The following is a 15,326-nucleotide window of genomic DNA, read 5'->3' as shown; positions in this document are numbered from 1 at the left end:
ACCTATGTCATTACTATGGTGTAAAACAGATACTGTCAAACAGATGTATTCCTTAGACCAGTGGTTCTCAAACTTTTTTTTTCGCAGACCACTTGAAAATTGCTGAGAGTCTTGGTGGACCACTTAATGATCTTTCCAAATGTTGTTTGTACCATTAGCTAACTATTGTAAAGCTCTTTGGATAAAAGTGCTTTATAAAAAAACTTTAATAATAATTAACTTTTTTTGTTCTACAAATAAAAGCACGCAACTCATATTTTAATATCAGTAGTCTTACCTTTCTAGTGCGATGGATGTGCCCTCTCTCCCCTGCTGCAGCAGCCCCTGACCTGGGACTGCGAAGGAGGGCCATCTCTCCCCGGCAGCCGCAGCCCTGGAGCTGGGGAAAGTCATCTCTTTCTCTGGCCGCTACAGCCCTGCACATCTCAAATTCACCCCACCCCCCTCTTCTCATCCCATTGCCCCTTCCCACCAACCCCTTATTTCCCCCAAGGCCACCTCCTCACCTTACACGTGCATCTTCTCCAGCGTCCAGGCACCAAATAAGTGGAGCCACGCCTGCGTGGGTGGGTGGCCCTTCATTCTCTTGTGTGTGGCCGCCCAGGCATGCACCTTAGAGGGAACTATCCACGGACCACCTGAATGGAGCTCGTGGACCACTGGTGGTCCGTGGACCACAGTTTGAGAACTTCTGCCTTAGACTGTCATCCAACCAATCTTGTGGTACTAAAGAATTGATGAAATTTACTGTTATGTTATAGAGAGGAGGGGAGCCCGTCTGTTTTTGTTATGTTCTCTTTTAAAAGGGTGTTTGGTTCATGAAAGTCATTAAATACGTCACTCAGTGTCCACCTGGCAGTGATCTCTCCTATGAGGGAGGGGTCCCAGTTGGTTCTGGCAGAGAGTGGGCAGCCAAGTACCCTGCATGTATTGCTTTTTTTAACAGTAAAAGTATAGGCTATGTGAAAACGAGAGTAGGATTTGTACATCAATCATAGAAGGAAATCACTTTTAATATCCCCAAAAAACTCTGGAAAAACAAGCCTTGTTATAAACAAATGAAAGAGGATCCTTATCTAAAACTGAACTGCACACAGTAATATGCATCTCTATGATTCCCCAGGTGCATCATAGGTGTCTGCACACTTGATGTTGACGCCCAGTAATGACCTTTTCCTTGAGCAGTTTCAGCGAGAGATTGTGCAGTCTTGTCCTTTTTTACTTAAGTGTTTGAAGTCCAGTCAGGATCTTTCCACACAACAGACTTCTTCAGCCCAGTGGAGCACACACCTGCTTGGCTCAGAGCCAGACTCCCAACTAAACCTCACTCAAGTTTGGGAAAAGCATTTTTAGCACGGGTATTCCTTGTGTTCAGGCTGACTGTACAAGGTCAGTTCTCGAGGTTCTCAAGCACACGGCTAACTCCAGATTCACGTGGCATGACCTGTAAACTGTTTGAGACTACTTTTTAGTTTTAAAAATAGAACGAGGATACACATGGTACTTTCAGCATAAGGTGCCCTACTAGAATGGTTTTAAATCCAGTTATATAAAGAGATCTAATTTTTAAAATTATTTTTGAGGTCAGCTACAAACTAACTTTGTTAAATATTTCCCTAAAGGATACAAAATTCAGATGAGTGAGAAAAACTGTGTTGCTTGTTAAATTATCAAGAGCTCTGTTGAAAAGACTTTTGTATATCAACAGTCTGATAACTCCTGATATTGATTATGATGTGCATATTTGATGTAAGATGAAGGGTTCATAGTTAGGGCCATACCAAATTCACGGCCATGAAAAACGCATCACGGACCATGAAATCTGGTCTTTTGTGTGCATTTACCATATACTATACAGATTACATGGGGCGAGACCAGCCCTTCTCACATTGGGGGTCCTGACCCAAAAGGGAGCTGCAGAGGGGTCACAAGGTTATTTTAGGGGAGTTGCAGTATTGTCACCCTTGCTTCTGTGCTGCCTTCAGAGCTGGGTGGCTGGAGAGGGGTGGCTGTTGGCCGGGCACCCAGCTCTGAAGTCAGCACCCTGTCAGCAGCAGCAGTGCAGAAATAAGGGTGGCAATACCACACCATGCTATCCTTGCTGCTGCTGACAGTGGCTCTGCCTTCAGAGCTGGGCTCTCAGACAGCAGCTGCCACTCTCCAGCTGCCCAGGTTTGAAGGCAGCGCAATCGCCACCAGCAGCGCAGAAGTAAGGGAAGCAGTATCGTAACCCCCGCTACAATAACCTTGCAACCCCCACACAACTCCTTTTTGGGTCAGGACCCCTACAATTACAACACAGTGAAATTTCAGATTTAAATAGCTGAAAACATGAAATTTGTGATTTTTAAAATCCTATGACTGTGAAATTGACTGAAATGGACCATAAATTTGGTAGCCTCTGTTCATAGTATAATTATCTAGGTATGTGTTGTCAGAATGAAATTCTGTAGTGTCAAGATTGAAATCAAGTACAGGAAAGAATTAATTGAAACCTTCCCATTATCACAGAGTAAGTGTGGCTGATAAAGACATTTACATTGTGTGTGTTCCCACTACTCCTTTCTTTAAGAAAATGTTCCTCATTAAATAAAAATCAGAGAACAAGATATGTTGTGCCTTAATGTTAATTTGCCCTGCAATTTTAAAATATATTTTTGGGTCAGTGTAACATTAGATTAATTATTATAAGCATTTTACAAAGGTTGAACAAACTCTTTTTTTTCTGTTGGAAGTAATTTTCAAATTACCATTGCAACCTTGCAAAACTCACCAGTCCAGCTATTGCAAAAAGTTATACTTTATACACCTTTGGTCAGGGTTGGCAGTTTTCCAGGAAAAACTATTTTAGGAGGGAGTGCTGCTGAATATGGTTTAAACCAGGAAAGTGGGGAAAAGAATTGCTTCAGTGTCCAGCAACTTCAGCAAGCATAAGACAAATCTTTTCAAACTTTGGTTACATCCATTCAAAACTGAGGAATAGGCGCAGTCTATCCACTACATCAAAGTTGGTCTTCTGCTACAGAATGTTGTCGGCCAAATGGATTAAGGTCGTTGTTTTAGCTGTTGTAGTAATAGTACAACTGGTAGTCTGCAACTCTTCAAGCTTCTGATTGCTTAATGCAACTGTGCATTATTGTTGTTTTTATATAATCAAATGTTTTTGAGTTTTGTTTATATAATATTGAAATATGACATGTATAACTTCCTTGAGAAAATACAAACCCAAATATATAGACATTCCCATGTTCAGCATCATGATGACTATATTATTATTACACCCCAATGCAGTTTTACTTTTTATTTGTACAATCCTAAATTAATCTGTGTAGCTACTGCCTTATGTAACCACAGTTTGAATATGTAACTTAAACTAGTACAATGCGATGTGGATGAATGAAACAATTTTTAAAATAGAAAATGCCTTAAACTGGGACTAACTAGTTTTACCCGGGTTTGTAAAAAACATGATTTTACTTGGTAACAACCAGCTCTGGTAATTACCATGCCATCCCTGCCTTGAGTATGTACATTTTTGCAAGCCTGAATTATTATATTTTGTTTAAAATTTCTGTGTGTTGCAAAGTCTTTTAGATTACTATGTGCTGGGCTCTGTTTAGGAGGCATTTGATGAAAAAATTGAGTGTTTTTCAGCAGACCTTTAGCTGGAAGACCAGTTTATCAGTTGCTTTTTTTTTCTGAATTATCTTGCATCACATGCTAATAATAATAATTAACCTTTGCACTTCTTCACACAACTTTTTGTTCATGCACAAAAGCTACATAAATCCACTTGTGAGGACAGTGTGACTCAAAGTTGTTGAGCATTTCAGGCTTTCGCTTAAACTTTCACTTCCTTTCCAACCGTTAACTGGAAGCCACAATTATGAGAAAATTCTTGGCACTTCAGAATGTCATTATTATGAGGACCATATAACCTTTTCATGGGTGATAGGGTAGAGATGGTGACTGAAAAACTGTTGATGTCTGAAATGAGTATTTCGCATTACTTATCTTTTTATATATACATGCTTCCTCAGCCTGCATGGGAAGAGGAACATACCTAAAGGGATACTTTTAAATTTTTTTGTACTAACTATTGCTAGAAGTAACACCTCAAGGACAGGTATTGCACTTGAAACTACGTTAATTTCTTGAGATTGCTAGAATGCAAGTTAACTATGTCCCTAAAATATTACTAAGGAACTAGATTAGGAAATTCTTTGACATGATTTTAGAAACCAGTGTGGTGGTTTTCAGTAGCGACTTTGTGGTAAGTTTCAGTAGTTTCAGCTCTGATGACCGTTTATGAATGTCAGTTTGGGCATTTAGAAACACGGACTGTATTTTAATTTAAATGTAATAGCTGCTGCAAGATATCCAGGTATATCATGTAAACTCTTATTAGCAAAGGCATTTGGTCTAAGAACAGAATCTCACAGCAGTTGCTATGTTCCCCAGGTTTATTGAGATGCATTCAACATGTTTAGCAAGTATTAATTTCCTGTAAACTTCAATAATATTTCACCATTTCCCTGTTCCCTACAAACGCCACATCATACCCACAGTTCCATGTACAGCCCATTTCCCTTCTGTTGTACTGGTGCCATTTCCTCCAGATTTTCTGTATTACAAAAGTTATCTTCTTTTAGCAGGATGAAGTTAAAGGAGATAGATCGTACTGCTATGCAGGCATGGAGTCCTGCCCAACAACATCCCATTTACCTGGCTACAGGTAACTTGTTGAAGAGTATGGTCCCTACCCATAGGGCTTTGTATGCATATGGCGTAGATTATAATATACTCACTGTACTTGTACTTTATAATAGAAAATTAATGTCCTGAAGGCTGAAATAGTAATTGAGAATGCAGTGCCCACTTGAAATCACTTTTCAACCTCTGGAGTAGCTTTCCCTAGAAATCAAAACCCCAGCCTACATATACCTTGTAAACGTGCATGTTTGCCCTAAATGTACGGCAGCAGTGGTAACTTAATTTCAAGGCTTCTCTCTCCTAAATCATAGGATTACATGACCCAGTCTTTACCAATGGCTTACAGTTTCTCAGTAGTTTTGGCTGCCAAAACTATTGCCTTTCTGAGTTTCCTCTGTTGTTTGTGTGGGATTTTCACACAGCAGCAGGGGAGTGTTCAGTGTACCTCTGAAACACTGAAGATTTTATTTCCTTTGTATGATTTGGTGCTTTCATAATTTGAAATTCCATACTTTGTATTATGTCATTCTGATACCATAGTGTGTTTCTGTGTAGGTACATCTGCTCAACAGTTGGATGCAACTTTCAGTACCAATGCTTCTCTGGAAATATTTGAACTGGACTTGTCTGATCCTTCGTTGGATATGAAATCCTGTGCAACTTTCTCCTCCTCGCACAGGTATGAATTGGGGTTCCAAATTTATGGTCTGCTTTATAAAAATACATTTTTTGTGGCAACTTCAGTCCATGATATGGGCTGAAAGGACAGTGTATGAAGCTTTAGCTCTGTGTCAGTGTTATTAGGAAAGGTAAGAAGGATGGGCTTGTGGTTAAAGTTGTAGACTTGGACACTGGAGACCTGGTTTCAGTTCCTGTTCTGTCACAGGTATCTTCGGCTGGTATCCGTTGGGTGGTAGAATCATAGAAATGTGGGACTGGAAAGGAACTTGATAGGTCATCTAGTCCAGTCTCCTGTACTCATGGTATTATCTAGACCATCCCTGACCGGTGTTTGTCTAACCTGTTCTTAAAAACCCCACAGTCTCTTTCAGTAATTTGTTCTGGTACTTAACTACCCTTATAGTTAGAAAGTTTATTTTCTAACGTCTACCTTAAATCTTCCTTGCTGCAATTTTAGTCCATTACTTCTTTTCCTGTCCTCAGTGGTTAAGGAGAACAATTTATCACCCTCCTCTTCATAACAGCCTTTTACATATTTGAAGATTGTTATCATGTCTCCCCTCAGCTTTCTCTTCTTCAGACTCAAGAAACCCAGTTTTTTTTCCATCTTTCCTCCATAGGTCATGTTTTCTAGACCTTTTTTTGTTGATCTTCTCTGGACTGTCTCCAATTTGTTCACGTTTCCCAAAGCGTGGCACCCAGAACTGGACATAGTACTCCTGTTGAGGCCTTATCAGTTCTGAGTAGAGTGGAAGAATTACTTCTCATGTCTTGCTTATAGTATTCCTGCTAATACATCCCAGAACGATGATTACTTCTTTTGCAACAGTATTACATTGTTGACTCGTACTTAGATTGTAATCAGCTATTACCCGCAATCCTTTTCTGCAGTTCTCCTTCCTAGGCAGTCATTGCCCATTTTGCATTTGTCAGTTGATCATTCCTTCCTACGTGTAATACTTTGCATTTGTCCTTATTGAATTTCATCCTGTGTAATTCAGACCATTTTTCCGGTTTGTCAAGATCATTGTGAATTCTAATCCTGTCCTCTAGAGTGCTTGCAACCCCTCCTAGCTTTGTATCGTCCACAAAGTTTATGTGTGCTCTCTTTTGTTGGCATCCTTCCGTCTGCGAGAGACAGTGCGAATTGCAGCCTATGATGTAGATGGTTTGCAACGTCTCTTGTGACTAAATAGTCCAATCCAAGATTTGCATGATCTTTAGTGTATTCTGTATGCTAATATCTAAATCATTTATAAAGATATTAAATAGGACTACACCCGGGACTCATCCTTGCAGGGCCCCACGCAATATACTCTTCCAGCTTGATTGTGAACCACTGATAACTACTCTCTGAGTACCGTTTTCCAGCCAGTTGTGCACCCACTTTATAGGAGGTTCATCTAGGCTGTATTTTCTAGTTTGTTTATGAGGTCATGTGAGACAGTATCAAAAGCCTCACTAAAGTTGAGCTATATCACATCTACTTCTTCCCCCAATCCTCAAGGCTTGTTACCTTGTCAAAGAAGGATATTAGTTTGGTTTGACATGATTTGTTTTGTTTTTGATGTAAAGGAAGATAACAGTCAGAGCCCTGAGGAATTTCCAGAGAGCAGAGGGAAAGTGTTAAGTGTGCTCTTAAAAATAGGAAAGGGCAGTTACAGCTTTCACATGTTGTGTCATCCTATTGTGTTTAGGTATTGCGGGGGACTCATTTGATGTACCTGTGTGTTTTATTTTTGCCTTCCATATGTAGTTCAGTATTTACACCTGGCTATTGGGAAGAAACGTTCCTGATTGTTTTGCTTCATTTAGACCCATATTACTTCTAACTTCATGCTGTATGTTTAGCTATAACTTATATAATTAGCATTAAAAATCCAAAAAGCCATCCTATTGACATCTTAGTGACACTTGCAGTAGCATTGTAGTGCCTTCTGTTCATTGTAAATTGGCCATAACAATGTCAATGAAATCGAGAGGTGCTCTTCTTGGAGGTAGAGACGGATCTGAAAACTTTCCATTAACCTGGATTAGATCCATTAATCTTTCATACCAGATACAATGTCAGCACAAACATTAGTCCATCCATTGACCCATAGTACTCTCAGTGGATGTGTGTGCAACACTTACAGATTGCCAGCTGTTCATCAATTATTAAGCTGTAGTGTCAGCATTAGTGTATTTTTATCAAAGATATGTATGACAGAAATATAGTGTATTGTAGCTCGGATACACTGAGATATATAAAAATCTAAATCCATTGAGGGATGATGATCATGTTTTACACCACCTTATTATGTAGATGGAAGTTAATTCCATTTCATTCTCCACAGTCCATTTTTAAATAATGATGTACAAGTCTAAAACTGTCTTCCAAAGATTTACACCAAACACGACTGCCTGAACTTTTAGAAATTATAAATTGATTAAATTGCAATCTGTACAGAACAGGAACTATGTCTTCCTTGTACAGTATCTAACAAGATGGGGCCCTGAATCTGATTAGGGACCTGGGCTGCTATCCTAATATAGATAATAACTGGGAACTGCTCAACTCCAGGTTAGAGAGATAAAATTTAAGTAAGTCGTGCTGCATATACTCTTCTTGCTCCTTGGAGCATTCAGCATATAATACTGACTAATGGTGGCATTGTTAGTGCTGATGTAATTTAAAAAAAAAGCCCTATCTCTTGGGTTTGTTTTGTTTTTTGTAGAAACTTATTAGTTTGCTTTCCAAATGCATTAAGGCCACTTTGTAAGAGCAGTGCCACAAGAGGGTGTGTGTGGTTATGTGGAAGAAATGTACTCTTTGCATGGCTGAACATACAGGAATATTGTTTTATTATAAAACAACTTTGTTTAAAAAAAGGAAATATGGATACTTACAGATTCAGTGTACTAGCTTGGGTATATTTCAAGTCTAAAAATGTACTCTAAGCTCTCTTTTAACATTAAATAAAACATACTACACTCCAGGCAACACGCTTTCTTGTTTGTGTATAAGTGTTGCCACTTGATAAGCATGAAGTACAAAAATCATTTTAATTGCAAGAGTGCGGTTGAGGAATAGGGCTTATGTCAAGGAGACCATTCTCATTCACTCTCTGTTTGCCTCTTGCATAAGCAGCTGTTCATCAATATCAGAGATTTATGTGATTGCTTGTAGTTGGCTATGCTTATAATTCTCAATCAGGGATCATCTCACAGTCCTTTGCAAACATCATCTCAAAAAACCCTGCGAGGTAAGTAAGTATTCTGACTTTAGAGCCTTGAACTGAGGCATATATAGGTTGTGACCTGTCCACTGTCACATTTTTGGCAGAATGGAAGAGCTAGGAATAGAAGCTAGCAGTTCTCAGTCTCATCATGCCTTTGATCTTACGACCAGCCTGCACTTCCTCCCATAAAGTGTTTGTGTTTTTTATCAGGGAAAACATGATGATGTTCTGGCACTTATAATGATACGGCAGTGGATCTTCTTAAATTCTTTATTTTTTATCTTGTAGGTACCATAAATTGATATGGGGACCTCATAAAATGGCTTCAGATGGCAGTCTTTCTGGAGTTCTAATTGCAGGTGGTGAAAATGGAAATATTATTCTGTATGATCCATCTAAAATTATAGCTGGAGAGAGTGAAGTTACAATTGCACAGAAAGACAAGCACACTGGGCCAGTAAGAGCTTTGGACGTGAATATTTTCCAGGTTAGATTTTTTTTTCTTCAATATACACTGACATGGATTAGTAAAATACTATAGGAAATGCTCTTCTCTTGTGATTTTTGCAGGAAAGTTGTATAGATATTTTTGCATATTTAAAAAAAGAAAACAATCTTTGATACTAATCATGATTTGACTGGAAATAATCTTAAAAATCTGATTTGTTTTTCACCATTTAGGCTATTTACTTTGTGTATTTTTCTGTTTAGACATTGAAATACAATTTTTTCATTTTCTTTCTAGTCAGTTTCACTTTTCAGTTCTCATGCACTACTCAGGGTTGTCATGGTTGCAGACAGATGTTTTGAAATTCTTCCCAAAAACTGTTTTCACTGAAATTTAAAAAACAACTACTAAATATTAGTTTTTAGGTTTTGTAACCCTTCCATTTTTGTATGTTGTTCCAAAATAAAGATAAAATGTTGGGGCCTGAAACTCATTGGCTTGACACAATTCTTAAAAGTAATAAAGACTTAATCACAGAGCTAATTTAATTCCATTACTAATGAGGATTTACCTCTCAAGATACAGCATCTTTTCTCATCCATGACTGTTCTGTGAGAATTCAGTTTGTTTCAATTTACTAAGTAGCATTTTTTCTTTTGGCACATGTTTTTACTAAGGCAGTAATTAGTTCAGTGAACTGTGTTTAAATTGCATTGTTTCTGTTCTTGTTTATTATGAAGTTGGAACCGTTTTGCAACCAGCATTAGGGTATGAGCAAAATGCATTGATATAATAGTTATTTTCCCTCAAGTTCATTCTCCTCAGATCCCATTGTTATTATCTTGGCATTCCTCTTCCACCTGTAAAACTGTTTCAAATGCTTCTTTTAATCTAGGAAATGTTCTTATAGGCCTTGATCCTGTGAATGCTTACTCATACATTTATCTTTACTCACATTTGGGATCCCACTGAAGTCAGTGGGATTAGTAACACAAATAGTTAAGCACAATCTTAATTGTTTACAGGTTTGGGGCATTAGTACAATGGAGTCATTTTGTGCAACCCCATTCTTTGTGAGTCCATTTTCTGCGTAAGAGTACTGCAGAAACCAAGAACACTGCCCTGGGAATTTAGGTCCAGCTTGCTGCAGAGTATAGGGAGTCTTGGCTAATAAACAGTATTAGAAATCTTAAGGATTCATGTACCTTCTCTAAAGTGCTCTTGTTGTGACAAGGGCTACATTCTGAGCTAATGTCAGTTGGCACAGCTCCATGATTGGGCCCACAGCGTTTGGGAAGGTGAAGGCTGATGCCAGAAATACTCTCAATGTCCATTGGCATCTTTCTATTACAGACAAACCTTGTAGCATCAGGTGCTAATGAGTCTGAAATCTATATCTGGGACTTGAACAACTTTGCCACACCAATGACACCAGGAGCTAAGACCCAGGTACTGGAGTTATGTTTGTCAACTGATTTGAAGAATGCTGAAAAATATGCAGATTATTTAATTTATTTGAAATCTCATACAGTATTGAAGCAGTTCTAAGCACCAATCTCTGTTTTCAAAAACTTAATTTATATATTGCAAATATTACCTTGAATGTAGTTAAGCCCTGGATAAACATCTGCTACTGTGAGATACATTCCTTAAAATAATTATATAGATTTCTGTTGGGGTTAAGAATCTTACAAATATGTTGTTATATTACGTATATTGTATATATTTTGCTCCTGAACAATAAAATAACCCCCAGTGGATGTTTGTTTTTCTGATTGTAAATTTATTGACTGTTAAGGCTAAAAGTGGAGATTTCTTTGTTTTGTTTTGAATATGATTCATTAATGGCTTCAACCTTTATGAAGCACTACAGGCCGGTTGTAATGAACACCACTTTTGTGAAAATTGACTCTGAATTTACTGGAGACTTAAATTGCATTCCAAGTAACCAACAATGACTCTATTTATAATGATGTTAATTGTGACTGTAGTGCTTACATGCAGTTTGTGTCCAGTTCTGAATTTTTTTGCACACCCAAACCTGCCAGTAAGGTTACAACACTTAACTCTTGTGTCGTGTGTCATCAGAACAACTTATCAGTTGTCACACTTTCAGGTATGAGTGAGCAAAATCCCATTGTTGTGCATTCCTTGTACTGTGTTTTGTTTGGTTCCTAAGTGAGATTTTCTACCATAATAGTTGTAGAGACCTCTCCCAAACAGATCAAAGGGTTGACATTAGAGGCAGTTTTAACAAGAAAAGGCATGAAAGTTTGAGTTAGCTGTGGAATTAGCCAGTAATGACTCATCTTTTTGTGGGGTAAGATTTTGCAGCAGGTTAAATCTGATGGGTCATTTTTGACCTGTCCCTAACTTTCATGGATGGAGTTGCGTTTCAGTTCACCAATGGTTGTTAGAAAGCCAAGTCTCTCTAGTTTTTTCAGCGTGCTTTAAACATCCTTCACAGCTCCATGGAGGCTGTTTTTTGTAGTCTACTTTGGCGTGTTCTTCTGTGTGTTTAAGTCTGAAGGATCTTCATGCTGCTGTGAAAGATGCAGATTAAAAAATAAGGTCTTAAACCTGGCTATTAATAGGTGGTAGTTTATTAGGCGATAGGTGTGACAGTTGTAGATATTCATATGGAATGTATCATCTTAATATCTAAGCACCGCTATTTAGCATGTGTTTTGTTTAAAGAAGACGTGGAGAAAAGAAGAAAATGTTAGGCTTCTGTCCTTTTTTCCCCTTCTCCGTGCTGTGTAAAGAAGGCCTGAAAGGTACTTGTGTTATAGTGTATTTTAAAGTTTATTTTTCTCTGTGTGAGTTTATATAGTTGTTAGTAGAAAAGCAGGTTTTATTTACCACGAAAGACTTTATGGTGACTGGAGAACTAGTGAAGTTATTACATAATAGTTATTGAGAGAATGAAAGTTGAGCAGTTGAGTAGCAATCTGTGGTCAGACTGTTTTAAAACACCTTGGTTTTAGCTTGTTTTTTGTTATCAAATTAGTCCAATGACTAATGAACATTTTGGAGACGTGTTAAAGATCCATGCCCTTTGAATTAAGGTGTGAGAGCTTGTAATGCACATGCTCTGAGACACCCAAGAAATCTTCTAACATAATCAGGGAAGACCAGACTTAACAATCCTAAGAAAGTAAAAAAAAATAAGCAGAAAAGAATTAACACTCCAAACAAAAACAAAAAAACTCCACCTTTCATTTTTCTATACATCACAAAAGACCAACCAATCAAGGGCACGAGTCCAATTTTTAAATACTTTTTTACGGGTCACTATTAAGCTCTTGGAGACAACAAATGTGCTCTGTCTTCCTCCATAGCTGGCTAATGCATCAAATTTATCACAGGCAGAAAGGAAGGAGGGGTGCAGATAGCCAGCCCATAGACAAAGCTACTGTATATTTAAATGCATGGGTTATAAAATTTCCTCATGTCAATTTTATTTATTCAGGAAGGTAAAACAAACACATGGGCTATGAGGATTAGCTTTGAAAACTCGTAGTTTTAGCCAACTTATCTAATAAAAAAAAAATTGAGTTCTCTGTTGGAAAAAAAGATAATGTTGGGACGTGTTTTGTTTGCAATAGCCTCCAGAAGACATCAGCTGCATTGCATGGAATAGGCAAGTCCAGCACATCTTGGCATCTGCCAGTCCTAGTGGTCGTGCTACCGTGTGGGATCTGAGGAAAAATGAACCTATCATCAAAGTCAGCGACCACAGCAACCGGGTAATTTATTATGTTAAACTATCAAGAGCCTGTATTAATAATCATGATTAACTATTAGACGTATTTTTACCATAGTAAGACAAGTGACTGCACAGATTCTCATTAGACTCTTAAGTGACACAGGAACATGTCCCCATTTTATACTACCTGCTGTAGAATCTGTTAATTTTTTAAAGGGCTATAATTATATGCCAAAGGTGGATTATTACTTTAAATAATTAATTTTTGCAAATGATTCAATTAATATTGACAGGGAAGGATTTTGGTAGGAAGTTTAGGGTTCAGGCAAGAGAAGGGGACATTATGTATTACTCAGCAGTGAGAAGTCAGACTGGGTAAGTGATGCACACGATGCTGATAAATTCAGTATTGACCCATTCATGGCTGCAGTGGGAAGATTTTATTAAAATAGGCTGAAGTCCTGTCGTCTGGAACAGTGTGTGTCTGAGAGAGAATAAAGCAACTGATGCATTTACCAGTAGGTTTAAATAGTTTTACTTCCACAGTGAAGCTACTCCTGGAGGTTGACCTTGTGCCTTACAGCTCAGATGGAGGGTGCAAAGAACTCCAGCTCCCTTACTCTTCTGTACAGCAGCCAGGCACAGGTGCTCGGACTGCTCCCTGGCAAGACACTCCAGAGGTGTCAGGGGCAATGGCCCACATCCCCGGTGCACTGGACAGAAGAGCAGGCTGCCTTGCTGTGGAAGGCATGATATTGGGGATGTAGAAATGGGAACATCCTCTTTGTCCCATGGAGAGCTCACCGAAGCAGAATTCCTTCCAGGGCTCACCCTGATGCACGGGCTGTGTCTCAGTAGCACAAGTGAATATTCCACATGAGGCTGACCACCCCCTGGTTGTTTGCAGCATTGTTGTCGCCATGTTCGTTCCAGGATACGAGAAAAACAAGGGGGTGTGGGATGAGGTAATATCTTCTATTGGACCAATTCCTGTTGGCGAGAGAGACAAGCTTTCTAGCTCCACAGGGCTCTTCTTCGGTCATACGGTTCACAGTTGGGGTATCTGGTTAAAGATTCATGTTTATAGTTAGGCATCTTACATTTATGAACAAGTTTATTAAAGGAAATTATTAATCAATGATTGCAAATATTTATATTGATAAATGATTTAAAGAGTCTAAAACCTTTAAGAGGAACTAACAGTTTAAAAATATACTTAACAAACAAGTTCTTGCTTATTTGAGTTACTAATAATAACTTAGACTTCCAGTCTTAATCTGATTTACTTTTCACAATCTGCATTTTGCCAGTTTCTCAGCATAGCTTGTTTCACCTTTGAGTTCCAGCACAATGCTGTAGTGTTTGCAAGGGACTAGTTGCATGCTAACAAGTGGTTTTAATTAAAATCTATATATTTTAAATTTCATTAAAATATTTATGTAAAGGTTTTTCTGTATTTGTTGTATTAAAACACATGTTTTGGACATAAACCACATGAGTGTCCTTTTGAGATAGCCTTTAAAACACTAAATTCAAGTAGCATTCGAGATGTTATTAAATCAATGTTCTGGGAGCTGGATTGGGAGCTTATTCCATTTGTCAGTTCTTTGCTTTGAAATAGAGGAGAGAATTTGGATCTAATCATGGTGTAACCTGGCCTATAGTCTAGTTCAGTGCTTCCTAACCAGGAGTATGTGTGCCCGTGAGGGTACGCAGAGGTCTTCTAAGGGGTACATCAACTCGCCTAGATATTTGCCTAGTTTTACAACAGTCTACATAAAAACCTCTAATGAAGTCAGTACAAACAAAAATTTCATATAGACAATGACTTGTTTATACTGCTCTATATATGATACACTGACATATAAGTACAATATTTATATTTCAATTGATTTATTTTATAATTATATGGTAAAATGAGAACGTCAGCAATTTTTCAGTAATAGTGCACTGTGACACATTTGTATTTTTGTGTGTGATTTTGTAAGCAAGTAGTTTTTAAGTGAGGTGAAGCCTGGGGTACGCAAGACAAATCAGACTCCTGAAAGGGGAACAGTTGTCTGGAAAGGTTGAGAGCCACTGGTCTAGTTACGGACGAATACAGTCACGAAATGGGAATAAACAGGGCCACACTCAAGCCAGCATTCTCCGTGCTTCTGTTTTGGAGGGTTCCTTTTTTTTATAGCTCTGCTTAATTATCTTGTGGTCTAACACTACTTTATCTATCAGATGCACTGCTCAGACTTGGCATGGCACCCTGATGTGGCTACACAGATGGTCCTGGCTTCAGAAGATGACAGGTTGCCTGTAATTCAGATGTGGGATCTTAGGTTTGCTTCTTCTCCTCTTCGTGTTTTGGAAAACCATACAAGGTATTTACGGCGGCTCGCCTGTAAGTCTTGACTTTTCTTTATTGTTTAGCCATTTCCTCATTCTAATCTTGTATTTTTACCCTCTATCAGTTGGTATAAATGCCATCTCAATTTTAAGCTCCAAGGCAGGTGCTTTAGCAGCTACTGTAATGCTTAATCTAGACTTTTAGTGATACGGCTAG

At 38.3% G+C, this 15,326-nt stretch overlaps 1 protein-coding gene across 25 annotated transcripts in view; it reads left to right on the top strand.

Annotated features, from left to right (window-relative positions):
* Positions 1–15,326, top strand: part of SEC31A (SEC31 homolog A, COPII coat complex component) — a 67,817-nt gene that overhangs the window by 1,586 nt on the left and 50,905 nt on the right. For 15 of the 25 annotated variants that reach the window (XM_027827983.3, XM_037896767.2, XM_043545597.1 and 12 more), the window contains exons 2-7: positions 4,653–4,735; positions 5,269–5,392; positions 8,904–9,102; positions 10,417–10,512; positions 12,672–12,812; positions 15,002–15,144. In XM_027827983.3, coding sequence (XP_027683784.2) covers positions 4,657–4,735; positions 5,269–5,392; positions 8,904–9,102; positions 10,417–10,512; positions 12,672–12,812; positions 15,002–15,144 — 782 coding nt within the window. In that variant the 5' untranslated portion in view covers positions 4,653–4,656. The remainder of the gene's footprint in view (positions 1–4,652; positions 4,736–5,268; positions 5,393–8,903; positions 9,103–10,416; positions 10,513–12,671; positions 12,813–15,001; positions 15,145–15,326) is intronic. The other 10 variants (XM_043545601.1, XM_043545598.1, XM_043545596.1 and 7 more) reach the window with 1 other exon arrangement.

This window comes from Chelonia mydas, chromosome 4 (genome assembly GCF_015237465.2).
Source record: "Chelonia mydas isolate rCheMyd1 chromosome 4, rCheMyd1.pri.v2, whole genome shotgun sequence".
Lineage (NCBI taxonomy): Eukaryota > Metazoa > Chordata > Testudines > Cheloniidae > Chelonia > Chelonia mydas.
The sequence above is the reverse complement of the archived record's forward strand: the minus strand, read 5'-3'. Positions and strand labels throughout refer to the sequence as shown.